At 47.4% G+C, this 19,500-nt stretch overlaps 1 protein-coding gene across 1 annotated transcript in view; it reads right to left on the minus strand.

Annotated features, from left to right (window-relative positions):
* The window catches only part of TENM4 (teneurin transmembrane protein 4), a 756,454-nt gene that overhangs the window by 68,567 nt on the left and 668,387 nt on the right, over positions 1 to 19,500 (minus strand). Inside the window, exons 23-27 of the mRNA XM_082343256.1 lie at positions 19,034 to 19,153; positions 13,767 to 14,028; positions 10,935 to 11,202; positions 8,052 to 8,195; positions 5,138 to 5,387 (exon numbers count right to left, since the gene is read on the minus strand). Of these exons, the coding sequence (XP_082199382.1) occupies positions 5,138 to 5,387; positions 8,052 to 8,195; positions 10,935 to 11,202; positions 13,767 to 14,028; positions 19,034 to 19,153 (1,044 nt within the window). The remainder of the gene's footprint in view (positions 1 to 5,137; positions 5,388 to 8,051; positions 8,196 to 10,934; positions 11,203 to 13,766; positions 14,029 to 19,033; positions 19,154 to 19,500) is intronic.

The following is a 19,500-nucleotide window of genomic DNA, read 5'->3' on the forward strand; positions in this document are numbered from 1 at the left end:
GTAGCAGCCCTGGCAGAACTTGATTCACTGGTTCTCAGAACAAGTGGGAAGAGCTTGAGCATTGGAACCACACAGACATGGTTTTCAAATACCAGCTCCATCACCCACTTGGTAGGTGACCTTGGGCAAATTACTTCATTACTCTGAGCCTCAGTTTTTTTCATCTTAGAAATGGGGATAATCACATCTATTTCAAAGGGTTACTTTGAGGACAAAATTCTATAAAGAATGTAAATCTGAGCATAGTGCCTGTTCTATTAAAAAATAAAAATGCCCAATTAATGGCAGCTGGTCACCTTACGAAAACTCCAGAACATTTATGTTACTGCACAATGGAAAAGACAAGTATGTCATACTTAATACTGTCTGTCTAACCTATTTTCCGAGGCAATTAAGGTCTCTCTCAGAGTTAACATAATCTGTGTAGCTGGGTTTGATGGAGAACTGAGTTCAAATGTACTTCTGAACAACAGGCTTCAGACATTCCTCCGTGACCCTAGGGGAGAGATCTGGGAAGAGGTGAGAATCCTTGTTCCCTGAAGGGACGCAGGGAGGAAGATACCCAAAGGACAAGGGTGGGGGTCTCTGGGCTGAGCATGTCCAGTATGGTGGGCTGAACTGAGGCTGTAAAGGTCAAAGAAAGAGACACACACCCACATGCTAAGGGCACCAGCCTGGAGCCAAATGCTATCCCTGGGAGCAGCTGGAAATGCTAATGGATGAAGAGGACAAAATTTTAGAATTTCTTTAATCTACTTCTGGCATTTACTGATGGGAACACTAAGGCTCTGAGAGAGGAAGGGATTTACCAATATCCAGGTACCAGTTAAAATCAGAGCCGGAGCCCTGGTCTTTTCCCTCCTGATTGTCTTTAGAAAACTGGAAGGCAGAAAAAAAATTGTTTTTCCCTTCCGCTTTGGTTCACTTTCGAAATAGGTTTTAGCACGTGAGAAAACAATGAATTGAGAGAGGTCAGGAATCCAGCCCTGAAATCATACCATGGATACATCAAAAGATTGCTAAAAGTCAGAAACAAAAGGTACCAAAACCACAACTCTCTCAATTTATAGATGATGCAGTTGGAAACCAGAAAAGCTAAGTGACCAGCCCAAGGCCGCACGAATACACAGCAAAGCTGGACAAGAGCCCTGGCTCCTAACTCTTCCTGGCTAGGTCCCCCTGTATCCCGGCTGTGTCCCAGGCAGTTACCAACACTGACTGGGGAGGTTTTAATGATAAATGCTAGGTTTTCATCCAAGAATTTCATATGAAATGTACTGTGTTTTCTATAAAACTGAACTTGAGGGCACATATCAATTCATAGTTCAGTATCATCCACACAAAGATCTTTGGAAATCTCTTTTCTATTTCAGTGTCAGGAAAAAATATTCCTCTGCTTAGAAGTGGGCATATTTTCCCATTTCTGATGATGTAAACCATGGAAACAATTATGTTTCCCTGTTTAATCTGGCTTCCAGGAAGCTCAGAGTCTTATTTGATGTGTAATCACATATATGTGTTTCCTCCTTTTTTCTCTTATTCCCAAACTCTAATTTACTTTAATACATGTGTCTTTGGTTATAAGAGGACTGAATTCCTTTTTGGGGAAAAATGGAGTCATAATCATCATCATATAATTGTTATGATGATGATAATAATAGTAATAATAATAATAAATCATTAGTGCTCCTCTCTCCAAGGGAGATTTTATTATCCTCAAGTTAGAAACTAATGATCAGACAGATGAAATAAGTTTTTCAAGGTCACACAGTTGGGGAGCTTCAGTTTTCTCATCTGTAAATTGGGTGTATCATGAATACCTACTTCACAGGGCGGTTTGGGGCTGAATTGCTATAATCCATGTAAAACACTTAACCTCCTCTCTGCTACACATTAAATGCTCTCTACATATTATTATTATTACCTTAAAAGACTATATATGATTGTTACATTAATACTATATCTAACTATATCTATATAGTTATTAATTACATTAATAACTATATAGACATGGACATAAACATGATTGGATTTCTGGGTCTGTCTGACTCTTTCTACCATCCTTATCCCAAGTAAGCACCACCCCATGTGCCACTTTGATCTGAGCCGCACGTGGATAACTGAGAGTCACCTGGGTAGCAGTGCGAGCCACATCCCCGTCTGCCATGGCTACTTCCAAGTCACCCAGATGTGTGTGAGGCTTGGGGACTCTGAGGCTTGGGGACCCTGACCATTACCCAGGAGTCAGACGAGCGCCACAATGACAGGGGATGCTGAGAGGCAGACATTCCTCTCGGTGTGTCTGACGAGGACCACTTTTGCTTGCCGCAGGGTCATTGTGAGCCTACACGACAAATCTACTCTGTGACAAAGTTCCTGTTTGGGGGTTGCTCCCTTTGGGTGGTCTGTATGGTCTGGAAATTCCCCCATTCTCTCCTTGCTGGCAGACCTTCTGGAGAAGTCCCCTAGCAACCCAGCCTCCAAAGCCAAGGCACCTGGAATGCCCACAGAAATACAAATCTGAAGCCTGTCTTCTTCCAGGATCTTTGCCTGAATCAGACGTTCTCAGGACTTCCCAACTGTGACCCTCCAAGTCACTCAACACAGTTAGGATAACGTCCTCATTCACTCTGAGGATAAGCAGACTGGGGTGTTCAAATTACTATGCCAAGGTTAAAATTTCCCCCTATTACTCAGTCTGTCATGTCCACAAACTACCAGAGTAAGTGCTGCACTCTGGTAGAGATGAAAGGACTTCAGGCTCTCCCCACTCACCCCCACCATTATTAATGACTTTCTCTCATTGTAGCTGATGTACCCCCAATCCGATCCAATCACACAGGATTCGTTTGCCATTGAGCGATCTGAAATTGACAGGTGCAGCTTACCATACAGCATGCAACAAGGCAGGGGAGAGACAGGAAATTCTCCACCGGTTGGCTTACCTATGTCTGAAATCTTTATTTCTGACAGAAGACAGGAGAGCAGGGAATAGAAGAAAGAATGAAGTGTTAGCAGCAGGGTTAGAAGCATTATTCGCAGCCTGAAAACTTGACAGCAATGGTCCTGTACAATATTATAATAAATAAAGACTTAGCAGCTCTGACACTGATATATTTCATATTGGCTATTACTTGTCAGTGAGCTCACTTATAAGCAGCTACGTATCACAGAAGAGGCATGGTTTCACCTGCGTCAACACTGCTGACTTACGGGAAGAGGATGAGGTTGACCCAGGCTGCTTTCACCAGGGTAAGACAGAGGCTGGAACAGTCGATTCCCTCTCCTGTACAGAGAAGCACTCCCAGAGATACACACACTCAAAGCTGCATCTCTGTGTGCACACTGCCCGAGGGAGAGCTACCCAAACCTGCGTAGCCCACCACAATCCTCCTCAGAATAGAATACAGAACTGGAGATACACTCTAATTAGAAGGGAGAGGGTGACACAGAGAAACAGACCTGGGAAAAAAGACTGGAAGAAAATATACCAAGATGATAGTATGTCGACAAATTTTTCTTTCCCAATTTAATTTACTCCTCCCTTCCTTACCCACTGTCTTTCACAATCTCCCCACAGCTGTGGCAGGGAGACAGAGAAAACGGGGGTCTCTTATTTAAAAGATGTGAAAATGGAGGCCCAGAGAGGGTAAGTGGTCCAGTTCTAGTTTCTCTGCCAAGGTGGGATGACCCCATAGCCCACGGCTCTTTCCATCATGGCACGGGAAAGAGAAAGATAATATGAGCAGCTGACTAAAGCAAATACACTCAAGAGTTCCCTCTTCTCTGGCAGATGTCTACACTGGTCAAACTCATAAAAGAGAGAAAAAAAGGCAGATAATATCCCATCAGCGGCCTGCTTCTCATTCAGCCTGATACCTGATTTCCTGTGAGTCTACAGAATGTGAGCTTCTGATTTTCTCATGGCCAAAGACCTTCTTGTTCCTTCGTCCCTGTGTGGGTCGGTGAGTACCAGCACCCTCATCTTGAGGGCCGTGACAGCTGTGGTCAGCCAGTGAGCCTTCCCCTCCTCTCTCGTGTGTGCTGTGGAGTGAGACTCTCAGCGGGCACTTACCTCCCGGGAATAACTAAACATGGCATTCAGCCACAGTGGTCCTCACCGGGCCATGTGACAATTCTTGGGCGAGGCAGACTGCGTGATGGCCTTCTGGGCTGGGCCTGCCAAGCTGGACCTTGGGCAGATTCCTTAAATTCCCTGAGTCTCCTTTATCTTATCTGTCAGGGCAATAGTAATACATATCTTGCAGAACTGTTATACTAGGCAAATAGAAGAGGCCTCGCAAAAAGAGAGCTTCCTTTTCCCCTGGCCGCTTTCCAGCTCAAGGGCCCATCCTGCTCACATGGACCCCAGCCCAGGAGATGGGCAGATCCCAATCCCTAAAACAGTTGTGAGGAACTTGGTACAATTTCTCCTGAAAGGGAGAGTGGGGCTCCCCCGTCTCTAGCCACAGCTTCTCTATAACCCTGGAACCCACCCTGTGACAGTGGTCTGGTTCCGAAAAGATCTGGTTTAGGGAGGCGTAGAGACATCCAACATATGAGGCCCTTCCCCGAGCTGTAAGTGTGCTGTGCTCCATCCCTCATGGTGAGAATGGGGACAAGGAGAGGCTGACAGCTGGCTCTGCTGCACCTCTGCGTCTTAGGAGCAGCCCGTGGGCCTTATCTCAGTACGGGGCAGCTGCAGGGAACTTCTCCTAACTCCGACGCGTGTTAAGTAACAGGGCAGGGCTTGGTAACACTGGCACCAGGGCCTAGTCCGTGACACCATCCCTTGTCCTTATAAAAAGACTCAGGTGACGAATTCCAATCAGTTTGGTGCCAGGAAACAGAAAAAAGATTCAAGGGCTTCCAAGGGCTTCTCGGTTGCTGGCAGCCCTCTACATCCTCTGGATGCCAAGATATCTCCCTGTCCCAAGGGCAGTTTGTCTTCATTGCAGTGCCCCGTGAAAAGCAGCACCTGCTTCCCCAGAGCCCCCAGCTCACAGTTTGGTCTCTGGGGAGTGACAGGTGAGGCTCTGTCCTGTCCCCTTCTCGGGCTGGTGGGTCACGCCAGGTGGGCCCACAGGATGGCAAAGGGACATATTAGGAACCGTGAGGAAGGCCTCCCCTCACATACCTCAACTCCAGGATGTTGGTGACGTTCCCGGAGGGGAAGATTCTTCGGATGTAGTTGAAATCTCCCACGTAGAGGCTCCCGTCGGAGCCGCACGTGAGGGCCACGGGGGCCAGGAGCTTGTTGCCGTCAGCAAGGCCGTTGCAGCTGGGGCAGGAGATGCTTCTCCGGCGTCCGTTGCCCATGACGCTCCCGATGACAGGAGGCTGCTGAGACACAAACTGGTTCTCCCCATTCCCTTTGTGCAAGATGCCTGGGACAAGGACAGAAGAACAGAATCACCGATGGAGCAGGAGACGGCTCTCCCCTGTGGCTGGCCACAGGGTCGCCTTGCTTTTGCAAGGAATGCCAGATCCCTGCCTACCATTTCCAGACTCATCTCCCAAGGCTGCCTCACCCCATAACGAAACCCAGGCCGTCCTGGACAGGCCACACTGCTTTGCTGATTGAATTCCCATGACAAGTGTGTAAGACAGGTACCATTATGCTCCCTGTATTAACAGGGGAGACCTGACATCACACAGATGACAGTAGAAGCGCTTCTGAGTCCAGGCTCTGAATCATTCAGCTCCGCTGCCTCTCAAATAGACTGAACACACCTCACGTGCCTAGTCTACGTCTCCATCACAGCACAGAATTCTTTATTGCACTTATCTGTTTTCTCTCTTTAGAGTGAGACCATTTCATGTGCGGAGACAATGTCTTTTCCCTTCTGTATTCCCACGGCCTAGCACAGACCTGACACAGAGTAGATACCAGTAAATGTTCATAGAAATACACAAGTGAAACTCCCAGACTCTTCTCACTGAGGTGGAGTCAAGAGACTGGGGTTTTTACCTGATTTTGATACTAATGGGCTGATCCCAGAGCTTGCATGGGTCTCTTCAGTGCTTTAACTGCCCTTGGGCCTCAGTCTCCCCACCAGCAAAATGAAGGGATTGACCTCAATGGCGTGCAAACTGCATCCCATATCTATACTGTCTCTTCTCAGGCCCAGCTCATCCTTTAACTCCTGTACTGTTGTTACAGCCTCCTAACTGGACTCTCTGCCTCCGGCCTCACCCCTTCCATACTGAAGCTTTGAGTGAGTTTTGGTTTTTATGGCCACAAGAATCTTCTCCCAGGCTGTCATCTGTTAGCTTTGCCCTTTATTGAACAGACATCTTTCATTTTTACGTAGTCTAATCAACCATTTTTCAATTCTAATGTTCCTGCTTTTTTTAGGGTTTTAGGGAATCCTTCTCTGAGATCATAAATATACTCTCCTGTATTTTCTTCTATTCACTTTAAAGATCTTTCAAATTTAGCTCTTTAATCAAACTTTTAAATTTATTTTGTGTACAGTGTGAACTTAATTTTTTCCTCCACACATTGAGCCCATTTCCCCCAATACCAATTTCTAAAACACCTATCCATCCTCCGCTGACACGTGATGCTACCTCTACCATATACCATGTATACATGGTGTGTGGCAGGAACTTGTATCCTACCCACCCTGCCCTTCTTCTGTAGTTATAGAACTGTGCTGTTTAGCTGGACATGTGACTGTCTGGAACTGACTACAATCCCCAGCTCCCTCTGCAGCTACACTTGGCAGGTAACTGGTTAAAGGTGTGGAAGTGGTGTGGGCAGCTGCTGGGAGGTGTCCCTACAATGGAAGGGGCTTGCTCTCAGTCCTCTTCCTCCCTCCTGCTGGCTGGAAAGTAGATGTGAAGGCTGGAGCTGAAGTAGTCACCTTGGACCATGACCTTGGGGATGGAGGCCTGAGTAGAACAACCCTGCAGAGGTCTAAACCAGCCTTGGATCACCTACCTCCAGACTTTCAGGTGAGTGAGAAACAAACTTTTAACTTGTTTGCAATTCTGTTATTTTGGCTTTTCTGACACTCATGGCCAAACGTAGTCCTAATGACTACTCACAGGTCAGTTTCTGGGTGCCTTGTTCTATCCCATGGAATCTATTTCTCTGTTCCTGTAACAGCACCACACAGTTTTAAGTGTTACAGTTTTCCTAAGATATTTTAACATCTGGCAAGTGCCTCTTTTTTTGTTCTTATTTTAAAGACTGCCTTATCTATTTACAAATCTTTATTTTATTATAAACTTTAGAAGTAGTTTTTCAATTCCCACACCCCCCAAACATCAAAGCAGTGGCTTTGATAAGCATTCTTGCATCTACAGATTAGGCAGGAGAGATCTGACATCATTACCATGTTTACCTGTCCCATCCTGGGACACAGTCAGAGGGGGCTATCTAAACTACAGATCCGACTGTGTCACTTGCATGCGTTAAACCTTTCAGAGGCTTGAGATCTGCCTCTGGATGGAGTTGGAAGTTCTAATCTTCTTACCTGGGGCTCCAGCTGCTCAAGCCCTCGGCTCTGGCTTTTGCTATTCCCTTCATTTCACCCTTTGCTCAAACCACAATGAACATTCTCTCCAATTACTCTTCTTTCAAGCTTCAGTGCTTTGGCACATGCTGTGCTCTCTGCCTACAAAGTTCTCCCTCCTTGACATACAGGGCTAATCCTATAGACCCTTTGAGACTCAGTTCAGAAGTTCTCTCCCAAGAGACACCCTGCTGAACCAAGAAGCTGAGTCAGGTGCTCCTCTTCTACAGCCCCAGAGTGTCCCCAGCTCCCCTCTGTGACGGCACTGTCCCTGGCACAGCGTGGAAACTGCCTGGGAAGTGTTTGTCTCACCCAGAGTGTAAACCCTTGAAGCCCTTCACTTCTGCATCCCCACTGCCTAGCAGTGACAAGGTAGCCAAGGAATATCTGTATTAACGCTTCTGACTGACTGATCACATATAAGACTATGTAATTTGAAGTGTGTGTTTTCTGCCTCACAGGGAACAAAGCATATGAGAAAAGGGTCACACCGCGGCCTGGTTCCTGGAATTGTACTAATCCACTCACCACTTTGGATGTTGAGGGCATGATGTTTGTCCAGGCTCCATCCTCCCAGCTTGGAAGCATCGATTTCATAGCCCTGTAGCACTGCTGTTCTTTTTTCCCACAGGATCAGATCTGGGCAGGATTCATACTCATAACCCACAGAAACTGTAGAAAACAAAAGGCACAAAATGCACAGGTGAGCAAAGCCTCTTCTTTGGCTTTAGATCTGCATGCAAGGCCCCTGCTTGTCTTTGGTAGAAAAGGAAGAAGGATCAAATTCCTAAGTGGCAACCAGACCTATGTGCCACTAACACTGGGAGGCTGAGCCTGAACATCCTTTTTTGGAGAGCAATCGTACATCATTAGGAAACATTAAACAAATGTTCTAAATACTTTATGAAGGATCCAGGTGAAGGACCCAGGTGAATCGATTCCAGGGAAATAATCTTTAGTATGGAAAATACTTTAGGCACTAAAGCCTTCACTGCAGCATTATTTATAATAGTGGAAAGTTGGAAGTAACCTAAAGGTCCAAAGGGGGATGAGAGGTTGAGCAAACCAAGTGTATCCACCTGAGGAATATTATGCAGCCACTGGAAATTATGGTTATGAAGACCACAGGGTGACGGGGAAAAGTGCTTACGGGGTAATGCTGAGTTGAAAGGACTGGTTATATACGGTATTAAATCTCTGTTAAAAAAAAACTATACATGAAAAAAGAAAATAAAGTTTAATGTTAACAAGTAGTTGTATTTGTTTATAGAAATATGTTTGACTTTATTTCTATTTTTTGGTCCACTTACCACATTTTAATTAATGAGCATGGTAATACTTTAATAAAGAAAAAAATTAAAAATCATTTGTAATGAACACATGGAAAAGGAGCTCAGTTAGGGAACTCTGAAAGCTAGAAGGTGCTTTGAGGTCTCAAAACTTGAAAATCCCTGGTTTTGCTTTTGTTTCATAAATCCAGGCCTCCTGGGTCACTGGGAGGCAGGCTAACCATGGCAGGCTCCCTGAGTCTGGGTTTGTGAAAAATCCCAGTAACTGCCCTATGGAAAGGAACTGGCAGAGACAAGAATGCCGTTTCTTCCAAGTATCTTTCTGTGCAGATGCTATTTTCCACTGGGCAATGCTCTATCACATGATCAAGATAGGAATTAACAATTGGGCAGCCCCTTAAAGTTTCCTTTAGGTGCCCTCAGAGATTGCTGGCCTGCTATGGCAGGAGCGAATGCACTGGAAGATGTCCCTGTGACCTCTTCCCTATGACCTTGAGTCCCTTAAGCAGCCACTCTGCCTCCTACTGGTCCCCTGTCATCTCAGGAAAGCAAACCTCAGCCCTTGACGTCTCTGTGCTGAGACCTTAACTGGCTGGTGGGCACTAAATGTGCTCATTTCATCTAAAGAGGTAGTAAGCCTTCATTGATTTTGAAGAGACCATAGAAGTAGTTTGGTTTACAGAAGGGATCGTAAACAGTGACAGATGGCATCTTTGCTCCCAGTGTGCCCTATGGGGTAGGGCAGGATGCAAAACTACAGGGGAGATCTGGGGTAAATCCAGCTCGGTTCCTTCCTTTGTGGCCTTGGGAAGTCACCTCACCTCTCTGGTCCTCAGCTTCCTCATGCAGAATATGAGGACAATTTCTGACTCACAGGGTGGTTGTAAGGATTAACCGAGATACCAATGTACAGGGAGGACATCACCCAGAGCAGATGCTCAACAGACACTTTCTTATTGCCTGCCTTCCCTCCCTCCCTCCCTCTTTCTCTCTTTCTCTCTTTCTTTCATTACTTCTCATCTGCTTCCTCACTCTGCCTTTGTCGAATCTAGAAAGGGAATGAAACTGGAGTGAGGTTCAAGTTGAGAGGGATTTCCTGGGCTGTTACTCTAAGTGCTTGGAGGACTAGCCCTGCAGGGCTTAGGACTTCTAACAATCCAGCTCTGAACCCTTCGTGGAGCCTTGCTGTCACCCGGGAGCTGAGATGAGCACAGCCAGCCCTGGAAGCCCGAGGTCCGAGTGGGGCTGGGACGCCAGGTGAGGCTGTAGTCACCCTCTGCTTCATCTTAGAGAAAAACAGCAATAACATCAACAAAGGGACTCTCTGATTGGCCAAGGAGGTAAAGAGGCCAAAAAGCCTTTCTGGTGAGGGAAGAATCTTAGCTCCTGCACCTCAATAAGACTGAAGAAACCCAGAAGCTCCAGACTCCCATATTTTTAATGGGTAAGTTCAGGCCCAACGGCTGGCGGGGGTGGGCAGGGCTGGGGCAATGTCCACGTGGCTCTACCTCTGCGGCACCAGCCTCTTTCAGCCCGTCACATACCACCACAGAGCTCTTCAAGGGCCTTTTTGGTTTTGTAACCCTCTTTTTTAATGGTCAAGTTTTCCATATGCAGGTCTTTGAGTACTTTCTTTTAGGTCATGGATGGTCACTGAAAGGTCCTGACGGCCAACTAGACCTTAGGTATTTCTAAGAAAGAGAAAGGGAGGGGGCTTCCCTGGTGGCGCAGTGGTTGAGAATCTGCCTGCCAATGCAGGGGACACGGGTTCGAGCCCTGGTCCGGGAAGATCCCACATGCCACGGAGCAACTAGGCCTGTGAGCCACAATTACTGAGCCTGCGTGTCTGGAGCCTGTGCTCCGCAACAAGAGAGACCGCGATAGTGAGAGGCCCGCGCACCGCGATTAAGAGTGGCCCCCGCTCGCCGCAACTGGAGAAAGCCCTCGCACAGAAACGAAGACCCAACACAGCCAAAAATAAATAAATAAATTAATTAATTAAAAAAAAAAAAAAAAAGAAAGGGAGGAAGAAGAAACAAGGGAGGTGGAAAAAGAGCCCCGTCCCCCCAGGTCGTATTGTCTCTCTGAGGATGGCATTGAGGCCTGCGGCTGGGAGGCTTACCGAAGGCTTCCGAGAGCCCAAACACCTTCTGGTTGTAGACGTCTGTCTTGTCCCAGATGAAATAATAGGACAAGTCTGGGGCTGCAGCAAACCACTTCCTGAAGAGGCGGCCCTCAACCGCCACCATGAGGTGGACCTTCATGAGGTTGAAGGGGATGGTGGGGTGGGTGAGGCTGATCCTCAGGACAGATTTGTAGCCGGGGGTACGGCTGCTCAGGTAGCTCAGCCTCATCTTGCAGCCAGAGATGGCGATTTCCTCCTGCAAAGCCTAGAGAGAGATCACAGCAGGTGACGGTCACAGAATCACTGGTGGAGGGAAGGTGGCCACAGCCCCACATACCCTGGGTGTTCAAGAGGCAGAGGAGGATGCAAAGAAGGAGGAGGAGAGAAAGGGAGAGGAGGAGCAGGAACTAGGAGAGTGAGAAGAAGGGAGAGGAGGAAGCGGAGTGTGAAGGGGAGGAGGGGGAAGGAAGAGAAGGGAGGAAGGGGCGTGGGAGGAAAATGAGAGCCAGAAGGCCTGGTTTCCGGGGCAGCTCTTACTTGGTACATCCCTGCCTCCATAAGCCTCGGGTTCCTCCTTTCAGGTGGGATGACGATGATCGTCTCATTGCATTAATGAGAGGATAACACGTGTAAAGTATTTATCATACTGTCACCTTTCATTCACTAGCTGTGTCATCCCAGAAAACTCATGGAACCTCTGAATCTCTGTTTCCTCACTGGATTAGTCTGAGGACTGGGTAAGATCACATACATAAAGTGCCCAGCACATAACGGACACTCAGTAAATGTTACTAATGATGACGGTGCTGCTGGTGCTGGAAGCAGGGGGCACTGGGAAGTTCCCTCCGACCGATGTGAACAGGTGGCTCAGAGAGAAGGCCTGCTTCTCTCTCAAAACTTTCCTAAAGGAAGATCTGTTACAAGTGGCTTTCCTCTTCAGGAAGGTAAACAGAGGCTAGAGATGTGGACCGAACCATTATGCAGGGTTGGGAACACAGGCTGCCAAGGACCTGCAGCTAAGGCCCACAGCTCATCAGTAGAAAAGAGGACAGATGGGCTGCACGGAGTCTGCGTGCTCCAAGGCTGTGCCAGAGGGGCAGAGTGGTGGGAAAGGCAGTGCTTTACCTACTGGTGCAATGGGCTCAGCTCCAAGATGGGAAGTTGAAATTAATGCCAAGATGCCCAGGCACATGGCAAAAGTGGAGAACTTTTATTGGCTTGATGTTCTGGGCTCTGTTTCAAGAAGGGGACGTTAAATCAATTGAGGCTAACGTATCCATCAAAAGGACAATGATTATTTTACCCTCGTGGTCACAGGGGAACTGGGGTTTCACAAAGAAAGCCTCTTCCTCTCAGTCCATGTCATAGATGGGTGTGAACTCCCACCCCAACCCATTCTCCTGAACACACGACATTTTCGGGATTGGGCCTACCCCAAAGTAATCTTCCTAAACTTCAGCTCACAAGTTCTAGGCAAAGCCGGGCTTGAGTGCCATCCAGATGCTGTCATAAATATTTAGTCTGCTTAACACACGCTTCAAAACGTACATCTCCCTGTACTTGCAAAGGCTAGCCAATGACAGGACTGGGAAAACCCAAGAGTTTGTTTTCATGTATTTCATGAATCTGATAATAAGCAAGGTTTGTGACCCAGCTGGGCTCGTAGACACCCAGCCCAGGGAGCACTGTAAAGAGAGGGGGACCTTTCACCTCATTTGTTTCAAAGTCCCTGCTCCTGGGAAGATGTCTGGCTGGAGCTGAACCAGTGCTGAGTAACAAATCACCCCTCCCCAGCAAGTTCTGTCTCCACCGACGAGCATTCCATGAGAAAGGTCAGCCTGGTGGTGGAGACAGGGGACAAGCGCTGAACGTCTGCAAAGGAGTGAGGTTTCAGCCTGTGGGTGCAACGAGAATTCCGAAATGGTTGTGTTTCCTTCTTGAGGGCTGGCGTCTGAAGCCGCTCAACAGGGCGCAGCGGAGAGATGTGCCTGCTTAGCCCAGCAAGAAATACACACACAAACGTGTCTGAACACCCCGCTCCGCCAGCACCGGAGATCATTAACCTGCACGTTGCCAGAGCTCTCATGAGGCCGGCGGGACGGCTGGGGCTTCTCCCCCAGTTTCTGCACTGCCATCCCTCCTCCTCCCCAGGCTTCATTTCTGCCATTAGAAATTGGGCCGGGATGGCAGAAGAAATTCAAGTCCACACAGCTTTGTTAGGCAAAGAATCCGTCTTGGTTTCTATCAGATTAAAATGCATTTTTCCAAATTACTTCCTTTTAATGATAATGAAGTAAAGCACTTGCATGTATAGATTTGATCCACAGCACTCATTAACTGGCATGAAGGCAGTGTGTGTAAAATAATCTCAATAGTAATAATGGTTAAAATTCACTGAGCACTTAGTAGGTGCCAGATATCGTGCCAAGTATCTCATACACATTTTCTCATTTAATCTTTAGTACGACGCAAACATTTGGGACCCTCTGCCTCACTCCTCTTGGTGGAAACTATCATCGCTATTTTTAACAGAAATAAGGAGGGGCGGGGGAGACACTGGAGGTTGGGGAAAGGGGACGTGGAAGTGAACTGGTGGCAGAGTGGAGAGGGGGTGGGAATTTATTATATGCTGGAGGGTGCCAGGCACTTTACAGGGCTCATGTGTATTAAGTGTGTAAGGGGGTGGCCATCACAGGCTCACAGCACTGGGGGGCTGGGGTCTGGATGGTGCGCTGATGGGCTCTCTCTTTCCCCTGTCTCTGAGATCCTCCTCCACCTCCCAAATGAAATAAAGGCATGGAGAAATGCAGTTAAGAAAGCTGGGTATACCTGAATTTCTGGAACGATGGGGCCTTTCTCTGCACAGGAGCTGGCGAAGGACGTCAGTGGGGAAGGAGACAGGACAGGGTTGGGGCGGGCGAAGTTGCTCAGGTCACAGCTGGGAATCTCATTCTCCTCGTGCCGCATGATGATGGTTTCCATGACAAAGAAGCGATCCCAAGGCAGCCAGAGGGTGTGCTCCTGTGTGATGAAGGGGGCCCGCTCGAACCGCAGGATGATGGAGATGCCGCCATTTGTGACCAAGTCAAAGCTGTTTGGGAGGGGAGGGTGAGAAGGAGAGGAGAGAGAGGGGCAGGAGAGGAAGGACGCAGGAGATGAGGAGGAGGAGAAGGAACAGAGGAAGGAGGAGAAAGAGAGGCAGAGAAAGGAGAAAAAATTACACCAAAGGATCTGAGCACTTGTTGAGGGAGACTGTAAAACCTGAAAGACTTGACCGCGGTCACAAACAGTGACAGTGATTCCAGAAAGCATTATTGTTTTGAAAGTGATTCACCGTAGAGAATTTGCCGAAACCAAACAACAACCTGCTTTGGGGAGCCATTTGCTAGGACATGGGACCTCTGATGAGCCTCTGCTCGGGTGCTCCTGGCACTTAGGGCCTCTTAGAGCTGAAGCCCAGTGAAAATTCATCAGAATAAAGCAGAACAAACCCTGCCCTGGTGTTAGAACTCTAAGCCTAGTCCTGGCTCTGCCGTGGGCTACTGTGTGACCTTGGGTAAGTCATTTAGCCCATCTGATTCTCAAGTTTCTCATCTGTAAAAGGCAAAGGTTCAAATAAATTATTCTGAAGTCATTAAGATTCTATGACTCTACAGCAATTTTATCTCTGATTATGATACTCAACCAGGCCTTTGGAGTTACAAAATAGCAAGGTAGTTTAGAGATGGCCACAATTACAATAACCGTAACTTAGAAGTGAAAGAGGAACCAGAAGACTGAGTCCCAACCTCCTCGTTGAGATGAGATCTCCGTGGCTGTGTCCCTGAGAGCTGGTCACCCAGCCTTTCTTCATTGCCCTTTGGGGATGGCCAGAAACTTGCTGGCAGGTCTGTTTTGGGTTCTGGCATCTTAACTCCCATCACCTGCAGACAAACCTGGCAGGGCACTTGCCCATCCAAGCCTTAGCATGGACCTTTTTTTTTTGAAAATCCAAGGAAACTGAGTTCCCACTTGTACACTCCATGTTTCTGACACTGAGCGTCTGATCTGAGGGTTCAGCAGCTAGGTGGTCAGAGGCCAGATGAGCTCACTTTATAGAAGACGGGAAAGGAGGCCCAGGTGTAAGCCCAGGTATGTCACTAGTCCTGCAGGCTGGGTCTGCTTTGCCAGCTAGAGTGTGTGGTTGCTACTTAAGACCCCATGTTCGATGTGCAACAAGATTAATTCAGACCAGAGTTTTGTGTCCTTCCCCCACCCCATCAAAACAAAGTTTAAAATCAAGTAACAGTTGAACCACTAGGTCATCTGACCTAGTCCCCTCTCTGAATCTGATGCTTTAGTTCCTTCTACAGAACCACTATCAAGGGGCTATTTGGTTCCTGTTTGCACATTTCCAGTGATGAGGAGCTTGCTATGTCCGCAGGTGCACTGTCCCATCTTTGGTTAGTTCTGACTGTTAGCAGACTTTTTTGGGGGGGCGGGAATTGAGCCTGGGTCCCTCTCCTAATAGCTCCTTAGCCACTGGGACATGTTCTACCTGCTGGGGTGACTTCAAACTAGTCTTCCTCTGCCTTTGACAGTCCTTTAGGACTTGCAAACAGTGATCCTGCCCACCTGCCACCTCCTGGTGATGTCTCTTTGGACAAAGTCCTTTAGCTATTACTTTTAGGATGCATTTTCAAGGCCTGTCCTCATCTTGCGTTTTTGGATGGAGGGCTTCTGCTAACTCCTTACCCACTCAGAATTCCAGTGCCCTCCCCCGGGATCCCACTGCACCATGTGCACTTCTCCTAACAGCCCATATCACATTGCACTGGAATCCTACATTCACTCTCAGGCCTGGGGACACTGATTCCTCTCAGCCTTTCCAGAACTTAGCCCAGTGCTTGATGGTTATAGTTTATAGAATGAACTCATGAGTGATGTTGTCAATTTCTTCTGCATTGACTGTATATTAAACACCCTAAGTTCTTTCTTCCTCTGGCTATTACCGTAAGTCAACCTGACATTTACCTGTGCAGTTGGTCTTAGAGACCCCACTGCAGGACCTCACCTTCATCTCTGATGAACACACCTGGTGGGACTGGCCTCATTGCTCCAGCGTGCTCCTCCCTCCTCTAGAAGCTGCAGGGATTTTGCACTGAACTAGTGTCAAATCTTGCTCGTGGTAGATGGCGCCCTCCGATCTGGGTCCCCAAGCTCCAAAGCCTGACTCGTCTGTCCTTTGCAGATGCTTTTCATCTGTTTTGCCTGCTCTTCACTTGGCCCCTTCTAGGCCCACATAACCTTCAAGTAGAGGAAGTTGGGTACCATCATTCTTCAATACATAATAATAGAGAAACACCAGGGAAGGTGTTTATTTTCAACTAAGAGTTCAGGTTTTGGCTTTCCAGGAGAATATCCAGGGTTTGGGGAAAATACCCAGGGAACAGAACTGAACAGCATCTGTACTTTGACAGAACACTTAACTGTCAAACAGAAGTTTGGCCTGACTTACAAGCTCCCTTCGTGAGAGGATGAGCGTGGGGAGGGAGTGAAGACAAACATGAAAAGACATATTCTCAAGGCCGTGAGCCAGTTGGGGGCAGCTGGCCTAGCCAACAGCAGGGTGTGATTGGCTCTAGCCAAGAGCCAGGCCTGCTCATCTGGAGGGAAACCTTGCTGTGGACATGGGCGTGACACTGACCTCAAAGGGAAGGCCTGCTTCTCAGATGAAGCCCCAACAGTGAGGGCCAGTCCAAGCACTGCCACTTAGTCCACAGGTGAGTTCCGTCACCTGTCTGAGCCTCAATCTCCTCACGTGAGATGAAGGTGACGATCATCATCACTTGGCAGAGTTATTAATGAGACAGATGAGATAATGGATGAGGAAAGCACTGGGCTCCATTCCCTGGGCTTCGTGCTCTGTATAATCCCATCTTTCAATTCAATGAACCTGAACTGCTTCTCTTGTCTGCTATTCTTTAAACATTTTTCTTCATGATTTCTATTTTCCATCTTTTTAATGATCTCTTTGGCTAACTTCCCTGCCACTGTTTTCTGTTTGTGAGCTCTTGTTAAGACTTGAGGTCTGGTATTTCAGCATGGGGCCGGGGTGGGAGATCTGGACAAAGGCAAGTGTCATGGTGCCTGCCGGGAAAGTGAGGAATACAAAGATGAATTAGACCTGGTCCCTGGACTTGCATGTACTGTTATCTCCGGGTGATATCTCTGGCCTTACAGTTTCTCCTCGGGTATGAGAAATAGGAAAGAAGGTGAGTCAGGGACAAGGGGGAGGGAAATAGGCAAGATGCTACCCATTCACATATAACAAACAGGGCTCTTCAGACACTTATTAGAGAATAAGTAATGACTTTCCCATACGTTATGCAGTGTCTAAGATGGGAAGAAAATTTAAGCCCCCTAATGCATTGGTAAGAACTGTTCTGAAACTCAAGCTTTAGGCTGTAGCAGCTCTGGCTACTCTGGTGTAATTTAGCTGGCCGGTACAGGAAATATGGCTGATACTTACCGCCCAGGATGTCCATCCTCTCAGGAGGTAGTAGAGATCGCAAGGGCAGCACAACAGGAGGAATCAAAGCCTGGAGGTGCTAATTGGGCATTCCCCAAGGGCCACCAAATTTACTGGACTCTGGTGTGTTTTATGGACTCACCCTAACCAAGCACAGTGGGCAGAGGACGGACTACTCTCCATCTCACATGAATGATGGACAAATTTTATGGCAAAAAAAAAAAAGAGCGGTCCCCATGGCTCCTTTTTGATGACTGTTTCACAGCAGGTAATAATGTAGTCAGGATACTTGTTGCCTATGATGCTCACATCTTCTATTTCCATAAAGCAGGCAGCCCTGAGCTGGAAGGTGGTAAAGACACCATGAGGAAGGAGACTTCTCCCTGCTGTAGCGCAAGTCTGCGCTGAGGTGCTTCCAGGGATCGGTGGCCTGGCCCGGATAGATGATCCCTGGGGACTGGCCACCAACCTCTTCCATTCATAGGGAGGGGGAGGAGGGAAGAGAGGGCTCCCCATGCCCAGCTTGCCAACCCCGTCTAAGAGGCACATATGTCTACAAACAGATGAGCCCCTACTTCATTATCACCTCGGCCAGGACATGTTCACATCTGAGATTGGATTAAAGAGGTGCTGAAATCAATCAGGCTGGAGCACAATTTCCAACACAGAGTGAAAATCAACCTTATGGGCCCACACTTAGCCAGATGGACTACCACTACCTGATTTTATTAAAAATAGAGGACTTGTCACCACTGACAGCCTAAATATTCCACTCTCCTCCTTCCCCTCCTCTTCTCTCCAAAATAGTCTCATGGCTTGCATTGTAATCATCACCTTTTTAAGTTGTAATTTTAATAAATTGCGAATATTTATTGTATACTTACTATGTGCTAGACCCTGGAGATACAGCAATGAATCAGAGTGGGGCAGGGAACTAAGATTTATTAAACACCTACTATGTGCATGGTGCTTCTCCATTCATCATAGAATCAAATCCTTACCACCACCATGTAAGATAAATAGTATTAGGACCATTTAACAGGTGAAGAAGCTGAGGCCAAGAGAGGTAAGGAGATTTGTCTAAGAACACATAGCCAACAAATGGGGGAGCTAGAGTGATTAAAGAAACTTGACTTCATTCAGGCTGATGAACTGAAGGTTCTCACAAGGATCTGAAGGTCAGAGTTCTGTAATCACTCAGTGGCTTCCATAGACCTGGGTGGTTGCAGATGGAAACCACACAGCAGGAATGCTGAGACTTCCGGAGCTGTGTGGTCTATGGAAAATGGTCCACGTGACAGTATTTTATATCATAAGCCATGCAACAGAACAATATGTATAAGGTACCGCATGCTTACTCTGAGAAACAAATAAGAAGAAGCTGCTTAATTTAGAGCCAAAGGGATTTAGGCCAGAGTCAGCTACAAGGTCACACAGCTAGCACATTGCAGGGCTGGGCATGTGGATTCAGGTCCTCTGACTCCAAGTCCTATCCTTTTCGCACGCTGTCATTCCAGCAGCAGCTATGTGGCAAGACCACGAGAGCAGGGCCTTCACCAACCCTGGTCCCCAAAAGGCCTCTTACCTGCCATCTTGCCTGCTGATCGTGTATCCAAAGAGAGGGTTATTGACAAAACTGATGTTCACACCAACCAGCGGGGTCCCATCTGATGTCATTACTTGACCACGAATGACACATGCATGCCTGGGGGTAGAAAAGAGAGAATAACATGACCTACCTTTCACATTAGAACCCTGGCTGGCAGGTCAGAAGACTGAGGCAGGTCACGCAGACATATCTTGGCACCCAGGGGCTCATGGTATCCACTCAAGATGAGCACTACCTTTTTTTTTTATTGCCTCAATGTAAGTCATCAAAGCATCCTCTAAAGAATTATTACTGAAAAAGGTTTTCAGATATCTCACTTAGAGGGTTATTTTCTATGGATACCGTACTATGCTGTAAGGAGAAAAAGCTGATGGGGTGGGGCGGTGCTATACAGTGTAGTTATGCATGTGAATTTGGAGTCACGTGACTTGGGTTCAAAACCT

This window comes from Balaenoptera borealis, assembly GCF_965194805.1.
Source record: "Balaenoptera borealis genome assembly, chromosome: 11".
In the NCBI taxonomy this organism is placed as follows: domain Eukaryota; kingdom Metazoa; phylum Chordata; class Mammalia; order Artiodactyla; family Balaenopteridae; genus Balaenoptera; species Balaenoptera borealis.